The sequence below is a fragment of the Echinops telfairi genome, unplaced genomic scaffold (genome assembly GCF_000313985.2).
Source record: "Echinops telfairi isolate 266 unplaced genomic scaffold, ASM31398v2 ScPeMD7_13;HRSCAF=56, whole genome shotgun sequence".
NCBI lineage: Eukaryota > Metazoa > Chordata > Mammalia > Afrosoricida > Tenrecidae > Echinops > Echinops telfairi.
The window spans coordinates 139,631-161,199 of NW_022103910.1; the positions used below are offsets into that span (position 1 = coordinate 139,631).

The 21,569-nt window shown below is 39.5% G+C and overlaps 1 protein-coding gene across 1 annotated transcript in view; it reads left to right on the forward strand.

Moving 5' to 3' along the window:
• Nucleotides 1-19,933, forward strand: part of CAGE1 (cancer antigen 1) — a 62,090-nt gene extending 42,157 nt beyond the window's left edge. The window contains exons 8-11 of the mRNA XM_045287377.1: nt 9,794-9,898; nt 10,640-10,710; nt 15,371-15,439; nt 19,763-19,933. Of these exons, the coding sequence (XP_045143312.1) occupies nt 9,794-9,898; nt 10,640-10,710; nt 15,371-15,439; nt 19,763-19,850 (333 nt within the window). The 3' untranslated portion in view covers nt 19,851-19,933. The remainder of the gene's footprint in view (nt 1-9,793; nt 9,899-10,639; nt 10,711-15,370; nt 15,440-19,762) is intronic.
• The last annotated feature ends 1,636 nt before the right edge of the window (nt 19,934-21,569 follow it).

The following is a 21,569-nucleotide window of genomic DNA, read 5'->3' on the forward strand; positions in this document are numbered from 1 at the left end:
TAAAAGCTAGAAGGAACAGAAAAGAAGGTTGAATAATGATGGTAAAACACAGGGAGGGTGGAAGTGGGAAGAGTGCTAGTACATCTTGGGGACTGCAATCAAGGTATAGATTGTTGAATGGAAAACTAATTTACTGTGTAAAGTTTCAAATCATAAAAAATTGTTTAAAAGAAAAAAAAAGATACATTGATAATTACTGATGATTGGAATGAAAAAGTTGGAAACAAAAATGAACAGTAGTTGGACAATATAGCATTGGTGATAGAAACGAATCTGGAAATCACATGATAGAATTTTGCAAGACCAAAATCTTCTTCATGCAAATATCTTTGTTCAACAACACAAAAGGCAGTTCTCCCACAGAAATAAAAATGACAGCATCTATAGGAAGAGATCCTAGAGAAGCTAAATATCAACAACTAAAATGAGTACAGGGCTAACTGAACAGACAATCATATGAAAGTTCAGGTTGAAGCTGAAGAAAATGAAAACAAAACCACAAGGGCCAAAATATGACCTTGAGTGTATTTCACCTGAATTTCAAGAACATCTTAAGACACATTTGACACATTGAAATGTGTCAGTGAAATGACAGAAGACCCGATGAGCTATGGAAGGACATCAAGAACATCATACATGAAGAGAGAGAGAAAAAAAAAAACATTAAAAGAGTGTGAAAGAAAAAAAAGAGGCAGGAAAAAGAGAAAAGATCAAAGTGGGTGTCAAAAGACATTCTTATACTTGCTCTTAATCATAAACTAGCTAAGGAAAATGAAAGGAATGATAGAGTCAAAGAGCTAAACAAAAAATTGAAAATGGCAGTTCACGACGATGAAGTTAAATATTATAGTGAAATGTTTTAAATCTAGAATTAGAAAACCAAAAGGAAAAATATGCTCAGCATATCTTAAACTAAAGAGCGGAGGAAAAATTCAAGCCTTGAGTTGCAATATTGAAAGATTTTATGGGAAAAAATAGTGAATTATGTAGGAAGCATCGAAAGACAATGCAAAGAATACACAGTGACTGTACCAAAACAAACTAGCTGATAGTCCACCATTTCATGAGGCAGCATATAAACAAGAATAAATGGTACCGAAATAATAAGTTCAAGCACGGAAAGCATTAAGGAAAACAGGGCTCCAGGAATTGAGGGAGTATCAGTTGAAATGTTTCAACAACTTTTGAAGTAAGCACTGGAAGCACTCATTTGTCTGTGCCAAGAAATTTGGAAGACAGCTACCTGGTCAACTGACTGGAAGAGAACCATATTTGTACCCATTCCAAAGAAAGGTGATATGAAAGAATGTACAGATTAGAAAACAATATAATTAATATCACATACAAGTAAAACTTTGCTAAAGATCATACAACAATGGTTGCACAATACATTGACAGGGCACTGCCAGAGAGATTCAGGCCAGATTCAAGAGGACATGAAACCCGGGATAATAACATTGCTGATGTCAGATGGATCTTGGTTGAAAGTAGAGAATGCCAGAAAGATAGTTATTTGTGATTCATCAACTATACAAAGGCATTTGACTATGTGGATCATAACAAACTGTGGATAGCCTTGAAAATAATGGGATTTCCAGAACAGTGGGCTCAAACATAAGAACATTTTTGAAGATGGTACAAGATCACACAGTGTTTTGTTCTGTTGTACATAGGGTTGCTATGAGTCTGAAACAACTCAACCACACCTATCAACAACAGATTACAATTACATGTAACAGAGCAACAAGGGAAGCAAAGCAATGAAATCCCCAGGGAATACCAAAAATAGACTTTGGATCCAGGGTATGGCACCTCATCAGACTCGACTGGAAAACACTCTTAAAGGCCAACAAACAATTTATAGGCTTTCTTTTTTTGTCACTGATTTTGTTGTTGTTGTTGTTATTGTTTTGTTTTTCTCTGTCTTGTTTTTGTGCTTATTTTTGTCTCTGCGTGTCTATCTAGATAAGATAGGCGAGATAAACAATCCAGAGGTCCCATAGAAAACAATGGGACCGATGATTCCAGGAGGACACGAGAGAGGGGAAGATGGGGGAAAGAGAGTGGGGGGAGGTGTCAACAAACTCAGGAAGAAGGGAACAACAAGTGATCTAAAATCGATGGTGAGGATGGTATAGGATACCTGGTGGGGCTTGATCAAGGGCAATGTAGCTGAGAGGAATTACTGAACCCCAAATGAAGGCCACACATGATAGTGGGACAAAAGGAAAGTAAAAGGAAATAGAGGAAAGAACTAGGAGGCAAAGGACATATATAGAGGTCTAAATATAGGCATGTGCATATGTAAATATATTTATATGTAAAGATAGGGAAATAGATCTATGTACATATATTTATATCTTAAGTATTAAGGTAGTTGACAAAACTTGGGCCTCTACTCAAGTACTCCCTCAATGCAAGAACACTTTGTTCTAATAACCCAGCATTCTGTGATGCTCACCTTCCCTTCATGATTGCTGAAGACAAAATGGGGGCATAAGCAAATGTGGTGAAGAAAACTGATGGTGCCCGGCTAACAAAAGATATAGCAGCTAGGGTCTTAGAAAGGCTTGAAGATAAACAAGTGGCCATCAGGCAGCTGAGAAGCAACAAAGCCCACATGCAAGAAGCACACCAGCTTGTGTTATCATGAGGTGTCTATGGGATCAGTTATCAGGCATCAGAGATGCAGAACAAAAAATCATATAAATGTGAATGAGGGGGAGCATAGAGTAGAGACCCAAAGCCCATCTTTAGACAATTGGACATCCCTTTACAGAAGGGTCACAAGGAAGAGATGTGCCAGTCAGGGTGCAGTATAGTACCGATTAAACATACAACTTTCCTCTAGTTCTTTAAGGCTTCCTCCCCCACCCATGAACCCAATTCTACCTCACAAATCTGACTAGACCAGAGCATGTACACTGGCATAGATAAGAGCTGGAAACACAGGGAATTAAAGACAGATAAATCCCTCAGGAGAGGACCAGTAATGAGAGTAGCAATAACAGGAGGGCAAGGGGAAGGTGGGGGGAGAAAGGGGGAACCGATCACAATGATCTACATATAACCCCTCTCAGGGGGATGGACAGTAGAAAAATGGGTGAAGGGAGACATTGGTCAGTGTAAGACATGAAAAAAAATTATAGATTATCCAGGCTTCATGAGGGAGGGGGTGTACAGGAAGGGGGAAAGTGAGCTGATACCCAAGGGCTCAAGTAGAAAGAAAATGTTTTGAAAATGATTGTGTTAGGGTTCTCTGGAGAAACAAAACCTGAATGCTAATAATTTTATATATATTTATACAGAGAGATATATAGCATGAGAAATAAACAGTTAATTAAATTATAAAGCAGTACAAATGGCTCAGTGCAACTCACTCCCATGAGACAGTTGTGAGACACTGGCAGTCCTTCAAGTCTTGAGGGCCGCCGGGTAGTCCTCTGGAGAGCAATTCAGGCTATCCAGGCACAAGCAGCAAACAGCAAGGCAGGTCACCAACAGTCAGCCAGATGACAGGGTCCAACAGTTCCCAGCTCAAGAGATGTAAATTCTAATGGTGTGGTAAAGCAGGTCTCGAAGGAACCCCAAATTACACCGACACAGTCCACAGGTTAGGAACCCACAGGTAGTGTAGCTTGCAAATTGAGGCAAAGAACAAGCAAGGTAGCCACACACTGGTCCGATGATCAAAGAGCAAGAGACAAGAAAGGCGAGGCTCGCTGAGACATTTATCTCTCTGCCCCTCAATTAATCCCACATGTGTTTATCGGCCAGGTTGGCACAATAAACTAACTACCTCAATGATGATGGCAACGAATATACAAATGTGCTTGACATAATGGATGGATGGATGGATTGTGATAAAAGCTGTATAAACCCCCAATAAAAAAGTTTTTAAGATAAAATTTTAAATATTATTTTTTACAAAACTTATAATATAATTCTGTACATAAATACTATACAGTTGAAATTTAGCATGATTGAATGTATTACCAATATTAACTGATTTGAGTTCCCTTGTTTTTGCATGTCATCTGAGATTGGAGCTCTCATTGCTTGTTTATTAGGTTGTGTATAAGAGCATATCTTTGTGTTTGCTTCATGGCAAGCTGACTCTCAAGGCTGAAATTGCTGCATCAGCACATTTGGATGTACAAGACAGTTCTCTCAAAATGAATCAGAGACCTGTGATCTATTAATCTTGCTCAATAGCTGCTGATATTGGATTTAGTTGCACATTGGGTGACTATCAAGAACTAGACTCAACAGCCCATCCTCTACCTCTTGTTTATAGGAAAGAAATTATATACTCCCAAGAGATCCACTGAGATAAAGAGTTCAGTTACACAGGGGAGGACCATAGGAAGTAGCTGCCAACAGGGTTTTGAAGTGGTAGTGACCTCATAGCTTAGACAGTCTTGCATGTGGATACCCTCATGACCCTGAGGCAGCTTTGTTTCCAGCTGGTACATTCGTGAGCACTAGAAAGGTATCAGTTACATGTAATGCTCTGCCAGTTCTCGTCCACTGTGGTGCTTGCTTGACTTGTCTGTTGGGCATCTTTGGGTCTTTGCATCGAACAACTATTTAGTTGTTTAGTTGAAGCCCTGATAGGTGCTTATCTTTTCTTATTGGGTAATCTGTTCGTGAATGGGGGTCAGACATAGCTCTACTATCCAACCTTTTCACCATTTCCAACACCAGCTGTCCTTCCCAAAGCAACCTCTATTTGTATGCTGGGTTTGCTGATTTGTGCAATGACCACACAGAACTCACAGACCATACTTAGGTGGCTTATTAAGGAAACAACAGGGTGCACCTTGGGTTCAGAATCAAGATGTGGGTAGGCAAAATCTAGAAGTCTCCCCTAAAGTAGCACAATTCTCCCTTCTTCAATGCAGAGCATCTCTCAGTCACTTCTTGGCCATACAGGCTCTTCTCTCTGCTGTGCATACACTCTCTCATCCCTCTCAGGATTCCACTTGGTTCCCACTGACCATGCCACAGGCCCCCTTCCAGGCCACTGTCTGTCTTCAGTATTAAGCCTGTGTTACACCTCTTTTAGGAGAGTCCTCATTTCCTGGGGGTTTTTTTTTCTTGCTTCCTGTCTCGCTTGCCTTTTTTTTTTTTTTTTTTGTCCTTCTTATTTCTTCCTTGGTGTTGGCTGCATCTACGAGAAAACTTTAAGTTTAAGGTATGGCCCATCTAGGGCCATAAACTGACCACTCTTTTTTTTTTTTGCTTTTCTTTTAATCATTTTACTGGTGGCTCCTACAACTCTTTTCACAATCCATACATACAACCATTGTGTCAAGCACATTTGTACACGTTTGCCATCATCATTCTTAACACATTTGCTTTCTACTTGAGCCCGTGGTTTTCAGCTCCTCATTTTTCCCATCCCTGCCCGCTCCCCCCACACCCCGTGAACCCTTGATAATTTATAAATTATTATTATTTTGTCATAACTTACACCATCTGATGTCTCCCTTCACCCACTTTTCCGCTGTCCATCCCCAGGGAGGAGGTTATATGTAGATCCTTGTTATCTGTTCCCCCTTTCTCCCTCACCTTCCCTCCACCCTCCCAGTTTTGCCACTCTCACCACTGGTCCTGAGGGGTTCATCTGTCCTGGATTTCCTGTGTTTCCAGTTCCTATCTGTACCAGTGTACATCCTCCAGTCCAGCCGAATTTGTAAGGTAGAATTGGGATCATGATAGTGGGGGGTGAGGAAGCATTTAAGAATTAGAGGAAAATTGTATGTTTCATCATTGCTACACTGCATCCTGACTGGCTCGTCTCCTTCCCGTAGCCCTTCTGCCATGAGATGTCCAATTTCCCACAGATGGGCCCTGGGTCCCCACTCAGCACTCCCCCTCATTCACAGTGCTATGATATTTTTGGCCTTTGATGCCTGATACCTGATCCCTTCAACACCTGTGATCTCACAGGCTGGTGTGCTTCTTCCATGTGGGCTTTGTTGTTTCTCAGTTAGATGGCCCCTTATTTATCTTCCAGCCTATAGGACCCCAGATTCTATATCTTTTGACAGCTGGGCACCATCAGCTTTCTTTACCACTTTTGCTTATGCACCTTCTTTGTCCTCAGCGATTGAGTCGGGACAGGCTGGTGTGCTTCTTCCATGAACTGACCAATCTTTAGAGGCAAGCATAACTTCATTTGCATATTAGGCTATACTCACTTAATTTTCATAGTCTAGTGCCAATCCCTATACGGTGCATACCACTCACAGGATAGACTGCAACATAGGACCAAACAAAAAGCATCAAATCATCAAGTTGTTTATGCTCCCCCAGGAAATATAAATCAACTGTGGGAGTAATTGGGGTGCCTTGTTCTGGAACTTCCAACCACGCCACCCATTTGTGCAAGCAAGTGGAGGCTGGCCAACACAAAAAAAGTTACCTCGGAAGCTGATATCAATTAGCTCCAGGAGACATAATTTAGCTTCTCACGCAGGACTGGCTGATTCAAACCCTAAGCACAGTGACTCAGAGAGCTGCCTGGTTGATCACATTTGCTCTTAAGAAGGTAGTGCATCCCTTGGAACATGGAAGTTTTTATTAGGAACCCTTTCAGAACTCATCCTATATGCATTTCTTAGTTTGTATCCTCTTTTATCTCTATCTGTCATTGTACATGTAATATACTCTCTATGAGCTCTAAAACATTACAGAAAACCATTGAATCAAAAGGGAGTCAAATAGGTCAGAAAGCAAGGGTTTTATATGCACTCCTGAGCATAGATTTGGCATCTTCAATGAAACAGTGGAAAATCAGGCTCCAATTTGTGATCAGCAGGTCAGAAAGTTGAGATGTCATATGGACCTCCCAAACTTACAGCTGGTGTCTGCCCAATTGGTCTGAAGGACAGTAGTGTCCTTTGAATTTGTGAAATCTGACTTAAATCTGGTGGCTAGTGTCACGGAGCAAGGGTGTCACAAGGGCAACTGGCAGGAAGGATATAAACATGGCGAAGTAGGGGCTGAACTTTCCTATTTGGGGTATTTGACCTTTACTATGCTGATCTGGACTATGCAGGATGATAGAATAATGGCACCTGCCAAAGATGTCCATGCCCTAATTCCCAGCACTCGACAATAGGGACTGTGCATTCCTTAATAAGATAATGAATCTAGACCAGAGGATGTACACTGGTACAGATAGGAACTGGAAATCCAGGGAATCCAGGGCGGATGATCCCTACAGGACCAGTGGTGTGAGTGGCGAAACAGGGAGGGTAGAGGGAGAGTGGGTAGGAAAGAGGGAGCTGATTACCTCCCTGGGGGATGGACAACCCAAAAGTGGGTGAAGGGAGACATCGGACAGGACAAGATATGACAAAATAACAATTTATAAATTATCAAGGGCTCATGAGGGAGGGGGGAGCGGGGAGGGAGGGGGAAAATGAGGACCTAATGCTGGGGGTTTAAGTGGAGAGGAAATGTTTTGAGAATGATGAGGGCAATGAATGTACAAAGGCGCTTTATACAATTGATGTGTGTATGGATTGTGATAAGAGTTGTATGAGCCCCTAATAAAATGATTTTTTTAAAAAGGAATCTAGGCAATTATGGAACCAAAAACTTTTTGGCTGTGGTTAGGTTTAGGATTTTGAAATGGGGAGGCAATCCTGAATTATCCAAAATCACAAGAGTCCTTAAAAGTGAAAAGTATGTCTCAGCTCTGTCAACAGGATATTTGACTTTGCTGGTTTTGAAAACAGAAGAAAGGGATTTGGAGGTCAAAGTATGTGGTTGCTTCTAGCAGTTCAGGCAGCGGATAGAGCAGCAGTAGCCAGGCAATTCAGCTTCAAGAAAGCACTCAGTGGCCCACAGTCGCAGGCATCTGGCAAGCACTCTCCCCACAGCCAATGCCCAAAAGGAAAGTCAGCTTTGCCGGAAGGGGCAGTGATGGAGGAGCCCAAAAAGAGATGGGTGAGGTTCTCAGCAAAACCTGCACCTGCAAAAATGGAGAGGAAGCCAAAACAGGAAGTAGGAAAGGATAAATCTTCAGACAAGAGCAAGCAAAAGAGGAAAGGGGAGCAAAGGTTAACAGGCTGAAATAGCCAACCAAGAAACTGAAGATTTACCTGCCAACAATGGAAAAACGAAAAACGAGGAAAGTCTACCTTGTGATGAAGAACAAGAAAAAGCCAAGTCTGATTAATGTTGATTTGCCATGTCTTATCAGTGGGTCCCCATTATCTCCCTTCTTGTACAATCCAGAGGAATATGTTTATCAACTCTTATGTAAATGCAAGTTTTTTAGTAGCTCTAGCAACACTTTTAAGAAGTTCTAGAAAAATTCATCCCATTTTTTTTTAGTGTAAACACTTTTCCTTCTAAAGATGTGAAATCATTTACTAGTTGTTTATTTTTAGTTACAACCAGAAAATTGTGGGATGTTGAATTGTGGGAAGATTTGATTGTCTAATGTTCCATGGAATGGGGGGAGTTTTTGTATCTTTAATACAAAATATACTTAATGAAATTTGGACTCACTGTCATACATTTATATGACTTGAACATTTACATTTTTGTTTCCATGTTGTTTATTTGTAGTAGAATTGTGTCTGAAAATCATTCTGTCATCATGGCTTTCTTGTCAGAACTCTGTGCATTCTATAACACCTTTGGTTGTGGCAGTCCAGTTTTCCTGATAACTTTATGTGCTGCGAATGGTTGAATATTTGAGTGTGTAGTATGTGTGACATTAAATTATGATTAATGGAACTTAAGATGTAACAGCTGGTCAACATTTGAAGATAATAGAACTTGATAACTTTTTTTTAATTGCCCACAAATTTAAAGCTGGAAAGTCACTGGAATTTCGAAAAGAATTGTGTCTACATGCCATTTTTGGGTTTTGGTTTGTGCATTAAGACTTGCATAAAAATTTTTTTATAATGTCTCTGTACTGATCTCAAAGTAACCAGTAAAATAACAGGTATAAATAAAAGGTGGCTCAAACCACTGATTTCAGTTCGTACCGTAAACTTAACCTATTGTACCACCACACCTCCTTATCTAGTTCATACTCATTGTCATCAAGTCAGTTTTGACTGGTAGAGACCTTGTATAGGATTTCAAAGCCTGTAAATCTTTGCAAGAGTGATAGCCTCAGGGAATCCAGGACGGATGAGCCCTATAGGACCAGTGGTGTGAGTGGCAAAACAGGGAGGGTAAAGGGAGAATGGGTAGGAAAGAGGGAACCGATTACATGGAACTGTGTGTGACCTTCTCCCTGGGGGACAGACAACCGAATAGTGGGTGAAGGGAGACGTCGGACAGGGCAAGATATGACAAAATACCCATTTATAAACTATCAAGGGCTGATGAGGGAGGGGGGAGTGGGGAGGGAGGGGGAAAATCAGGACCTAATGTCAGGGGTTTAAGTAGAGAGAAAATGTTTTGAGAAACGATGTACAAATGCGCTTTACACAATTGATGTGTGTATGGATTGGGATAACAGTTGTATGAGCCCCTAATAAAATGTTTTTAAAAAAAAGAGTGATAGCCTCACTTTCCTCCCTCAGAGCAGCTGGTGAGTTTGAACCACAAACCTTGCAGTTAACAGGCTAATGCTTACCCAACAGGGCCACCAGGACTCCTGTATCTGTTTCACAGCATCTCATAAGTAACCATGACACATCTCAATTTATGAGACTACTAGAATGAAATCAAGCTCACTATTTTCATATGTGTTTAGCATCCAAATATGGTTCTCGTAGCAGTTTCTAGGTTAGTAATTTTACTGTTTCCATAGATCGCAAAATTGGGACATCTTCTAGCATCAAAAGAAGACCACTGCAATAGACTCGTTGAACAAAATGATGAGTTTCAAAGACATTTAGGCAACTTAATAGATAAGGTAAAATTTTTCTTCCAACAATATTTGCCTTTTAAGAAGTATGCCAAAAATTAAAGAAATAGAATTAGAGCTAAAAAAAAAAAAAAAAAAGGATTGATGTAACAATTTTCTATTGATTCCATTGACCTCAGAATGACATTACTAGTCTTTTGCAGTTGAATCCCAGCAAAGAAATTGTATGTGTGCCTGTCTATTCTGCTGTGAGCAATTGAAAGTGTTAGTAGTCTTTTCTAACATGCAGGGTAATTGTAAAGCTCATCCACTAAGTGTTCCAGTTTACTTTTACAATACTATTAATCTTAACCAAATGGATTTAATACATTTCTTTTTAATATTAAAATGGCTTTTCTTAAGCATTGCATTATATTTCAACTTGTATTACTTCCCTCAAAGTATCTCACTGCCATTGAGTTGATTCTGACATAGTGACCCTATCGGACAGAGTAGGGTCAGAGTAGGTTTCTTTGGGACAGTTATAATTCTTCTCAGCAGTAAAAAAAATCTCACATTTCTCCTGAGGAGTGGCTGCTGGTTTCAAACTGCTGACCTTGTGGTTAGGTCCAACATGAAAGCCACTACACCACCAGTGCTCTTTGACCTCAAAATATAAGGCAGATAGTTTGCTTTTAGTTAGATATTCATTGATGGGATTATAGAATTGAACTTCTACATGTAGAGCATTTTTAAAGCAAAAGTTCTAGACTTTACCAGAGACTCATTTGTTTAGCTTATTTTTCCAAGGTTACATCATATGAAGAAATTATTGAATGTGCCGACCAAAGGCTTCAGATATCTCATTCTCAGATTGCACAGTAAGTTGGAAAAGCTTAAAATCATCTTTAATTGTCTACAAATTTATTAATATTTTATTTCACTCTTTGGTTTGGTAAGTTCATTTTTTCTCAGACTCCCTAAAAGAAGAACAAAGAGCAGTTTTATAAATTAAAATCATTCTCCTTTAATTAGGCTAATCTGCTATTTAAGTGTAAGGAACCCTGGTGGGGTAGTGGTTATGTTTTGAGCAGCAATCTGCATGGTTGGCAGTTTGAAGCTACCAACAGCTCCTTGGGAGACAGACTGGGCTTTCTATTCCCATAAACAGTTACAGTCTCAGAAACCCACTCAAGCTCACTGTGAGTCAGCATTTACTTGATGGCAGTGAGTTTGGTTTTTGGTTTAACTTCCTAAGTGTAGCTTTAGACTTCCTTTCTTTTTCAAAGAGTAGTGAATGGATTAGTGAGAATCATAAAAAAAATTTTTTTTAATTTTTTTGAGGACCAATTTGTTGGTCTTCCAATTTCTTTTTAGCAAAGACTAGTGACTGCTTGTAGCATTGCATCTGTTTGTTGAAACATCTTCTGAATTCCATCAATTACTGGAGCCTTGTTGTTGTTGGTTTGTAATGACATTTTTTTTCAGTTTTATTGACACATAATCCTCATACAATTCATTCAATCATGTCAAGAAGCATTGTACAATCATTACCAAAATCAATTTCAGAACATTTTCTTTCTTCTCCCTGCCCCCATGATTAAATCACCTTTAAAATAAGTTGTGTAATCACATTCAGTTCTAGTGCTCCTTCCCACCTTCATTGTTTATTCCCCAAATCCATCCACCCACCTCATCTTCCCCACTCCCCTCTACATCCCCTACAAATCCTTGCATCAGTTATTATCTCTATGCATCCACTCCTTCTGTGCTTCACAAACTGGTAAAGTCAACAGAAATAATAAAGAACAAAAACAAAATAAGGTGGTAAGGATAAAACAATTGTAATATAAAGGTAAAAATACCAACGATGAGCAAAAGACCTCCATCAATATCTAAAAAGCCAAGGAAGGACTTTTTGTCATGGAACAAGCAAGAGCACAAATTCAAGGGTCTATAGGGAGGTCAACTGGTTACGTATCAAGTTTGATCCAGCATGTTCAGGATTACAATGATCTATGTTTTATAGAAAGGCTGTTCCAGACCTTTGCCTGTGGCTAGAGGGGATCTGCTAGTGGCTTAATCTGACTAAATACTCTGCAGATGGGTTCTGGGCTTCCACTGTCCTCCATGGCCTTCCACAAATTGGTTGTTCACAATTTTAGCTCTAATACTTTTCCTTTGGTCATAGTTGAGTTTTGTTATTGTCATCTTTGGATCACACAAGCTGGTGTGTGCTTCTTCCATTGGGACTTAGTTGAATCTCTACTTAGATGGCTGCTTGTTTGAATACAAGTCTTTATGACCTCAGAGCCTTGTTTCATCGGATCATCTACTATTTGTCCTTTTGTAACTAACTTATTTTGCTCAGCATGCTTTCTTGGTTTGTCAATGTCGTAGCATACAATATATTAAACATGTCTGTCTTATCATTGGGTGGCTGCAGAAAGTTTTTTTAGTAATACACTTAGTCTTGGTCTTCTTAGGATACTTTCAGAAAACATATTTTTTGTTCTATGGATATATAAAATTTCAGGAATTTGATAAAACGCTAGTGGACATCTTCGTAAGTCATTGAAGCTTTGAAATAAGTTTATGGGAGTATTGCATCACATAAAGCAACAACAATTGTTAGATGGAGCAAGTATTTAAGGAATATCAGGAAGACCTCGAAGATAAGTCAAAAGAGAGAAGACCATCAACCTAGATGAATGAAGAAACTGTAGCTCAGTGGTTCTCAGCCTTCCTAATGCCATGACCCTTTCATACAGTTCCTCATCTTGTGGTGACCCCCAACCATAAAATTATTTTTGTTGCTACTTCATAACTGTTATTGTGCTACTGTTATGAATCATAATATAAATATCTGAAATGCAGGTTGGATTTTCATTGTTACAAATTGAACATAATGAAAGCATAGTGATTAATGACAAAAACATATATTGTGAAATATTTATTTCTAATTACAAATAGATGAAATTTTGTCTTGAAGCATGGTGTAGCATGGGTAACAGTCTTCACACCAGGTACTCGGTATGTGGGCATATCTGAATGTGGGCGGACCCACCTGGAGATGGATAGAGGAGCGGTCTCTCCTTCCTAAGACCATCAGAAATATGTGTTTTCTGATGGTCTTAGGCAACCCTTGTGAAAAGTTCGTTTGACCCCCCCAAAAGGGTCGTGACCCACATGTTGAGAACCACTGCTGTAGCTAAAGTCCAGAACCTGATGGGAAAAGGCTGTAGAATTACCACTGATACAGCTGCTGAGGCTAGGCTCTTACTTGTTTTGGAATTTTTTATTTTAAGGGAACATTTGGTCTCAACAAGCTTGATGGGTTCCAAAAGCATGTGTGAAGATCAAATCTTTCCAATGGTCTTTTAAGTCAGGTTGAAGCTAGTGAAGATGATTTTATGAATAAGTCTTAAGTTTATCAATATGACCTAGAGCAGTGGTTCTCAACCTTCCTAATGCCACAACCCTTAGATACAGTTCCTCATCTTGTGGTGACCCTAAGGATAAAATTATTTTTGTTGCTACTTCATAACTGTAATTTTACTACTGTTAGGAATCAGGCAACCCCTGTGAAAGGGTCGTTCGAACCACTGGTCTAGAGGGTAAGGTCTAATCAAAACAGTGGATTCCCAGGGAATCCACTAAGCCAGTTAAATGTAAGGCAAAGAGGTCACCTTAAAAGGTATGAGGACTGCTATCAGGGACTCCAAAGGGGTAATCTTGCTACCCTTTCTTGAAGGATATGGGTTGTTAGCCGTGTTAGGTTTTTTAGAGAAACAAACCTGTTGACACTTAAAAATGTATGAGAGAGAACTTTATATCAAAAAAGAAATTTCTGTCAAAGGAGCAGCCTAGGCTAGTCCAACTCAAGTACCTGAGTCAGATGCTATCTGGAGCCCCCTCCAGACTCATGTACCTGCTGACTGATGAAGCAGGAAGCTGGGAGATCATAGGCCATTGGATATGGAGACATGTGGATCCAAGATTGGCATGAATGTGGCAGGGTACCAACAGCTCCCAGGTATGGTAGGCTACATTAATCACCAGCCCCAGAACCAAATGAAGAATCCAAGCAAGCAGGACTGTGAGAAACAGAGAATGGGAAGAGAGTGTATACAGATGAATCCTTTATTCTCATATATTAAGAAGCCTGACAGGCTGGGGCTTCTGGGGTGGAGGGAGGCCTTCACCCTTGTGAGTTAGAGGTGAGTCCCAATCACATTCTCATAATTACCGTAATTAATTAAGCTTAATGTTATTATCCACTATCATTAATATGTTCCCCACCATATCCTCCCATAATAGTACTACCTTAAAGTTAGCTCTTACAAGCACATGGCTAATTGCTTAGCATAGCTAATTACATAGCATAGCTAATTGCTATGTAGGCAGCATCTTTAACTATGGGAGTAGACATTTGCTATTTCTCTCTAGGCTTTGAAGACAGCCACCTCCCCTTTCCTGCCCCCAGTACCGGTATTAGGTTACTCTTCCAATATACTCAGGGACCTTTATGGTTAGGGTACAGCCCACTTTGTTACATACATGATTACCTGTAGTTAGGAGGACTTGCATGACCCTAGAGTGTATATAATCCTTGATTGTAAATATACTTGCTCTCTCTGTGTGAACCTGGCTCCTGAAGTCATGACTGTGAAGGTGAGCACTTGCATGCTTTGTTTTGTCTGATGGCTCTTTGATTTTACCCCTCAATTGCAAAACCACCCTTTGGACCCATTCAGTTGTTGAGGCTGGTACCCCACACAAGACAATGAAAGGGAACAAGAAGAGGTGACATTTCTCCACATCATCTCTTATAAAAAGGTCACAGCCCTAAAAGAGGCATCTCTAGGCTATGACCTGATTGATAGGTTGGACTCCACCCCTACTTTCACACAGGTACAATAACTTAACAAAATCTAACTATCACAGCGGTTAAACCCACCTTGGGAGAAAGATGGGGCTGTTTGCTCCCATAAAGCTTTGAAATCTATAGATGGTAAACCCTATGGAGGAGTTCTACTCTCTCCTATAGAGTCTCTGAGTCAGAATCAGTTTAAGGACAGTGAATTTGGTTGGGTTGGTTTTGTACATGGAGAACTCTGACAAATACTGCTTCAGCCTGGTGATCCAGATAATCATCAGTGGTGACAAGGCAAGTTGGTTTGGGGGTTGTTGTTTGGTGCTATAACATCAGACCCAATTCATAGCTACCCTATGATGGCCCCAAACAACAACCCCCCCAAACCATGTTGGAGTTACAGTGTAAATGAATAGAAGAAAATTTAATGTCCCTTTATATGTTTATTACTATCTGTTTTTCTTCTTTTCCACTACAACCTAGAAAGACCAAAACTGACCAAATAATTTGAATTGTTTGAATAGAATATCAATTTCTTTTACAATGAGAAGAATAGCTGATGTGTAGAGAGCTAGACTGCCATTTAAATCTATCTATTCAAATTCTCTAATGAATTTAACAAAGTACTAATCTAAATAAATCAAATTGAATTTATTTTATTTTAGTTTAGAAGAGAGAAATAAACATTTGGAAAACTTAATTAGGAGGCCCAGAGAAAAAACAAGAAAACTGAAGTAAGTTTTTATTTCCCTTTGTAAATAATAGTGCCTGTGTGTGTATGATAATATATTAAAAAAATTTTTCTTTATCTCAATTTAATATAAACAACACAAATTATATGAAAGTGCTTGGTATCATTCCTAGCATAAAATAGTTGCTTGGTAAACATTTTTTGTAGTATCTAAACTGGGAGCCAGATTTCCTGTCCTCATGAGACATAGGATCTCTTCTAAGGAAGATACTACAAACATTCTGAGCTACAAGAAAATATTTTTGTCTGTAACTATGACAGTTAAGTTTTATGTCAAGTTGGGCGGGTCAAGATTCTCCCATCATATTAGCTAACATAGTGTGTGGTCAACTCGTATGATGTGATCATCTGTGAAGCAGCCAATCACTGTAGGGAGAATTGGGTATAGTACCATCTCCTTAATCTGTTTATGTCTTAATACATTGAGGGAGTGTGTTAGGGAGAATTCCTTAGAGAAACAAAACCAGGACACTTATGATTGTGTGTGTGTGTGTGTGTGTGTGTGCACAGCACAAAGGAATATAAGAGCTAATTAGTCCACACTGCAGTACAGAGGGCTCACTTCACCTCACTTCCTTGGGATGGTTAATATACTGGAAGTCCTTCAACTCACATGGGCTGCCAGGTCCAAGTTCAAGGAAACGGACAGCTGAGTCTTCCCTATGGTAATGCAGGCAGTCCATCCAGAAGCAGCAAACAGGGTGGGTTACCAACAGTTAGCAGCTCAGGAGCTTATCAAAGCAGGTCCAGATGGGATATCAAATTCAAGCAATGCAAGACGACAGGTTCCACCAGCCTCAAGATCAAGTGATGTATACACCGCAGCGTGGAGAAGCAGGTCTCAAAGGAACCTCAAGCTCTAACAACAGGATCCATGGGTTGGCTTTTCCCACAGGTTGTGTAGCTTACAGGTTGAGGCAGAGAACAAGCTAAATCACATTCATGATGGTCCAATCACCAGAGAACAAGAGAGTGAGGGCAGGCCTTGCCAAGCCATTTATCTTTTTGTCCTCCAATCAAATTGAAACCTGATTAATCACACATGTTCCTATTGGCCAGGTTGGCACAATAAACCTACCTATCACAGCAAGGTTTCATTTGGGGTGTAGCATAGATTGTAAGTGTGCATCCTGTATCTGGTTTATTGATCTCCTCTTACATCACCTGCCAATCCCAGCAGCCTTCAGTGGACAGCTGACCTTAGATTCATTAGAACAACATTGGGTTCATTCATCTCTGCATCCACCAGCCCGTGTCCTTGGTTCATCATCCTGCTTTCTATTTGTTAGCTTCTATAGCTACTAGATGCCTCCAGCTTCATCTCACCCATAGACTTGAACCATGATGGATTTACCCACTTCTTCAGCTGTGTGAGCTATTGCTTGATATAAATCTCCTTCTATATACACACACATACAAGCATTACTAGTTTTGCTTCTGTAGAGAACCCAGCCTAACACAATAACAAAATAGATTGCCCTGCTATATGCTTAATAACCAGCTTTTTAATATTAACATTAAATCTTACAAACTTATAAGACTTATAATTGTCTTTTAAAAAATTTGATGCTACAAAGTATGTACTTATGAAATTGATTTAGAGACATCTCATTTCATGAGATGCTACTAAATCAAATATCCATTCCCAAATTGAGAGTATATTTTCCAATATGCATAATTTATAAAGGATATTCCAAAGAAGTTGTTGTGTGACTGATACCCATTGGTAAAAGAAGATGCAGGGGAGGATGGGAAAGATTGGGGAGGAAACTTTTTAGAATCAGTTACTACCCCCCAAATAATTTTATCTTTTTCATGCAAACTCTTATGAAGGGAGCTTCCAGAGGACCATTTAGAGGGCTTTGAAAATTTTAGGGGTAAAATTTTGGGAAACAAAGTTTAAGTGACTCACTGAGAAAGCTGAGTCCAGCTGTAGCAGCTCAACAGAGGAGTGGTGTTGGGGAGGAGTTATCTGGAATTTAGCCAATGCTGCATAGAGGACTAAGGGGTACAGAAACTAGAAGAGAATGCCAGATATTTGGGGGCTTCTGCAGGAGTATTAGAAACCAGATATACCAGCTTATGTTGGAGACCTGTAGGTGGGAGGTCCCTAGTAAGGGGAAGATCCAAACAGGTTTTAACCATTTGCTAAGCCAAGAGACTCTGAAGTCACCCAGCCAAGTAAAAATTGTCCTCTATCCCTACTTCTCTTCATCCCCCTGAATATAGAGGAAATGATGAGTAAAGAGAGAGCAGAAGCTGGCCTCCAAAGACAGGGAGTTCTCCATCAACTCTGGACCTTGCCTGAAAGCAGTTGGACTCTTACTTTTGAATGAAGATTAAAGGATTGATGAATATTTAGGATTGTACATTCCACTTACTGAATTGAGATCATGTTTATTCTTCACAGTGAAGACTGATTTTCATATACAAAAAAAAAAAAGCATTGGGCCTGCTAAATATTCAGCCAACAGCAAAGAGAAAGTTTCCCTAAATGAAGAAAGCCTTAAGTAGAAATAGGGGGCAAAGTTTAAGCTACATTTTTGTTTTTCCCTGAGTCATAATTGTTCAGCATAGAACTTGCAAATCCAGCTATGTTCTGAAAATCGAAGCACCTTACCAATGAGTTTCTATTTATAGGATGGAAAATTTGGCCATGAATGTTGCTGATGGTTGGTGTGGTTGATGTCACTGAATTCTAGGTGTGAAAAATGCTGAAATGGTAAATGTTGTATATGTGTGTTTTTATAACAGCAACGGAAAAACAATTACTAATGAGGAAAAACTCCTCAGGAGATTTAGACTACTGGTTTATACAAAATGATAGGCTACATATGATTTTTATTTTCTAATGTGAAATATAATATGATACATGGCAGTACATTGATGCTCAGTCAGCAAATGCTAATTTAAATGGACTTAGAATCATCTCCTAATGGTTGAGACCTGTGGAATTTATTTCCTGAAATTATTATTTTTTTAGATTTTCCATATAGGTTTATATTTTTCACTAGTTCAAATATTTGTTTATTACAGTGATACCTTGGTCGTTGTCAAACTCAATTTGTTCCAAAGTCATATTCAAACACTGAAAAACTAGAGAACCAAACATACTTTTCCCGTAAGAAATCATGGAAAACCAAATAATTGGTTCTGAAGCCCCAAAATTACACTTGCAGATTCATTTTTCCAAGACTTAAACACAAAGTTAAGAGCCGTAGGTTGTGGAGATACCCCCCTAAAACATCTAAACACAATAAATACAGTACATTAAATATCAAAACACAATAGAGTAAATAAAATTATATTTTGGACAAATGAAGTGCCAAAAAGCCCTGTAACAAATGTTTTAGTACTAAGGCAAGCTCCATATATTGTCTGAGAGCAGCGCTTAGACTGAAGCATCACCCCTTTGTGTCTGCAGCAAGATATGATGACACGTGACTCACTCTTGGCACCTACAGGTCTTTTTGAGTCAGATTTTCAGTCTGACTATCAAGGAAATTTGTGAACACTGAGCAGATTTTTTTTAAACTTTACTTTTCAAGTAGTGTAAAGTTTGAGCTTGGATCTGTTACACAACCAAGGTATCACAAATGACTTGGGTTTCATTTGTATAGATGTAGACTGGCCTTGAAGCAAAGAGTTGGGAATGTTGGGCCATGACCTCTCCAGAGATCAACATCAAACAAGCCTCCACTACCACTGGAATACCCAAGCAATCATAGTCAATCTAGCAATTGAACTTGTTTTAAACTACTTCTGCATACTTTTAAAATTATGGTACTGTTTTTGCCAACTTTTCTCAGTAGTGAATTTACTGGGACATGAGCTGGTAAAATACTGTATATACTTGTATATAAGCCGAGTTTTCAGCACATCTTTAATGCAGTTTTTGTGATAAAATTAGGTGCCTAGGCTGATATTCGGGTCAGATTGTACTAGAGTATATACGGTAAGTCTTTAAAATGTCAGCTATCTTATTTTTGCCTTTAGTTCCTCATCACTCTCAAGGAAATTTGTTAGGTTCTCAAGTCATCAGCATCCCATCCTAAGTCTAACTATGAGAATTACAAAATGTAATGAGACCAGGGCTCAATATTTTTATTTCAATGCAACGAGAGTGATCCATATATTATACACTGATCTTTACCTTCATCTTTTTTACTTTCGTAGTTCTATCACAGATGAGAATTTAGCATTGGAAGTCAAGGAAAAGTATCTAAAATCATAACATATTCATTCACTAAGTTAATATTTTAGCCCTCTCCCTGCCCTTATTTACTTATTTTTCTATTTCCTGCAGACCAAGAAGATTAGAAAATCATCCCAAATCCATGACCGTGATAGGGCATCATAATGATCATTTTAAAGAATATTATATTACCATGTAATGTGGCAATAACACAAGATTAAATGAGTTTCTGTAGTGACATTTCAGTAATGTCCAGCTTGTATTTCAAGTTTATTTTCTGCAAGGTGAGGACCTCTTCTGCCTCCTCCCATCGTTTGTCATGGCTTTGGAAGCATTTGCTCTGAAACATCTTGTACTGGCTCTCTGTACTCTATCTCCATTGCTACTACTTTTATCTCCAGCCCTGTTCAGTTTTCTTTTTTAAATCATTTTATGAGGGGCTGTATTAGTCTAGGTACTTTAGAGAAACAAATCCACAGCAACTCATGTATAAGAGAGTTTTATGTAAAGAAAATGTGCATCACGAAAACATCCCAACCCAATGCTGCCCAAGCCCACAAGTCCAACATTAACCCATTTACCCAACACCAGTCCACAAAGTCCTCTGCCTCACAAAACAGAGGCAATGATGCAGACTGCAGGAGGAAAGCTGAGTCAGTGAACAACTAAGCATCTCAGCACTAGCAGGGGTCTCCACGTGGCTGCTCCAGCACCCAGGGCTGCATCAGGATAGGTCCATGTGGCTTCTCCTTGGGGATGTCTTGTAGGAAGTCAATCTTGCAAGCTGAAGCAGGGAACTGCTAAGGCAGCTGCACCCTGGTGCGACCATCACAAAGCAAGAGACCCAAGAACTAAAAAGGCGAGGCTCACCACCCATTTATCCCTCTGCCTTTCAATTAGCCCCACATGTAATTATTGGCCAGGTTGGCACAATTAACTAACTCAGGGGCTCATACAACTCTTATCACAACCATTCATACAACCCCATTCCCTTTTCATCTGACTCTTGCACTCATTTCCTAATTGGTATTGTGCCTGCGTTTTTTTTTGCTCCCCTTCACTCTGGTTCACAGAGTCGGCAGAGTGAACTCTCAAAAACAAAATATGGTCACATTTCTTCCCTGCATAAAACCCTGTCTATGATTTCCAGTGGTATTTCGGTTCAAATCCTAGCACCTTATTATAACATATAAGGTATGACCCTTGCCTTCCCATCCAATCTTGCACTTTCCCATTGTTCCCACCAACCATATCCAACCACTTGGAATTTTCTAACCACACTGTTATTTCTATACTTTTGTGTTATTTTTTATATAGCTTCCCCTGCCTGGGATGTTCTTCAAGTCCTTTTCTCCCCTTCTCCAGTTCTCAGCTCACAGAAACCTGCCAGCGCAAGCTTCGCCTCCTGTATGAAACCTTTCTGACTTCACATATTTCCCCCAGGTGGAATTGGCTTGCTTCCTCCTAGGTGTCCCTTCACTTGATTAGAACTCTTTTAGTGAAGAAATTCTCATATTATTTTGAAGCACCAGTTTCATACAAGAAACAAAAAACACAAGCCAACTCCCTCCACCAAGTAGATTTCAACTTACCTAGTAAGCAGGTAGCACTGTCCTGTTAAGTGTTTAACTGCTAACTGCAAGGTCAGTAATTCAAACCCACCAGCTGTTCCTCTGGAGAAAGATGAGGCTGTCTGCTCCTATAAAGACTTATGGCTTTGGAAACCCAGTATAAATCAGAATCTACTCAATGGTAGTGAGTTTGGCTTGGGGGTATAAGGACAGATTCAATATGTTCTATAGGGTTTCTGAGCCTGTAAATCTTTAGAAAGCAGACTCCCTTAACTTTCTTTTACAAAGCAGCTAATGGGTTCAAACCTCTGATCTTACATCCCAGTGCTTAACCCACTGATACACCA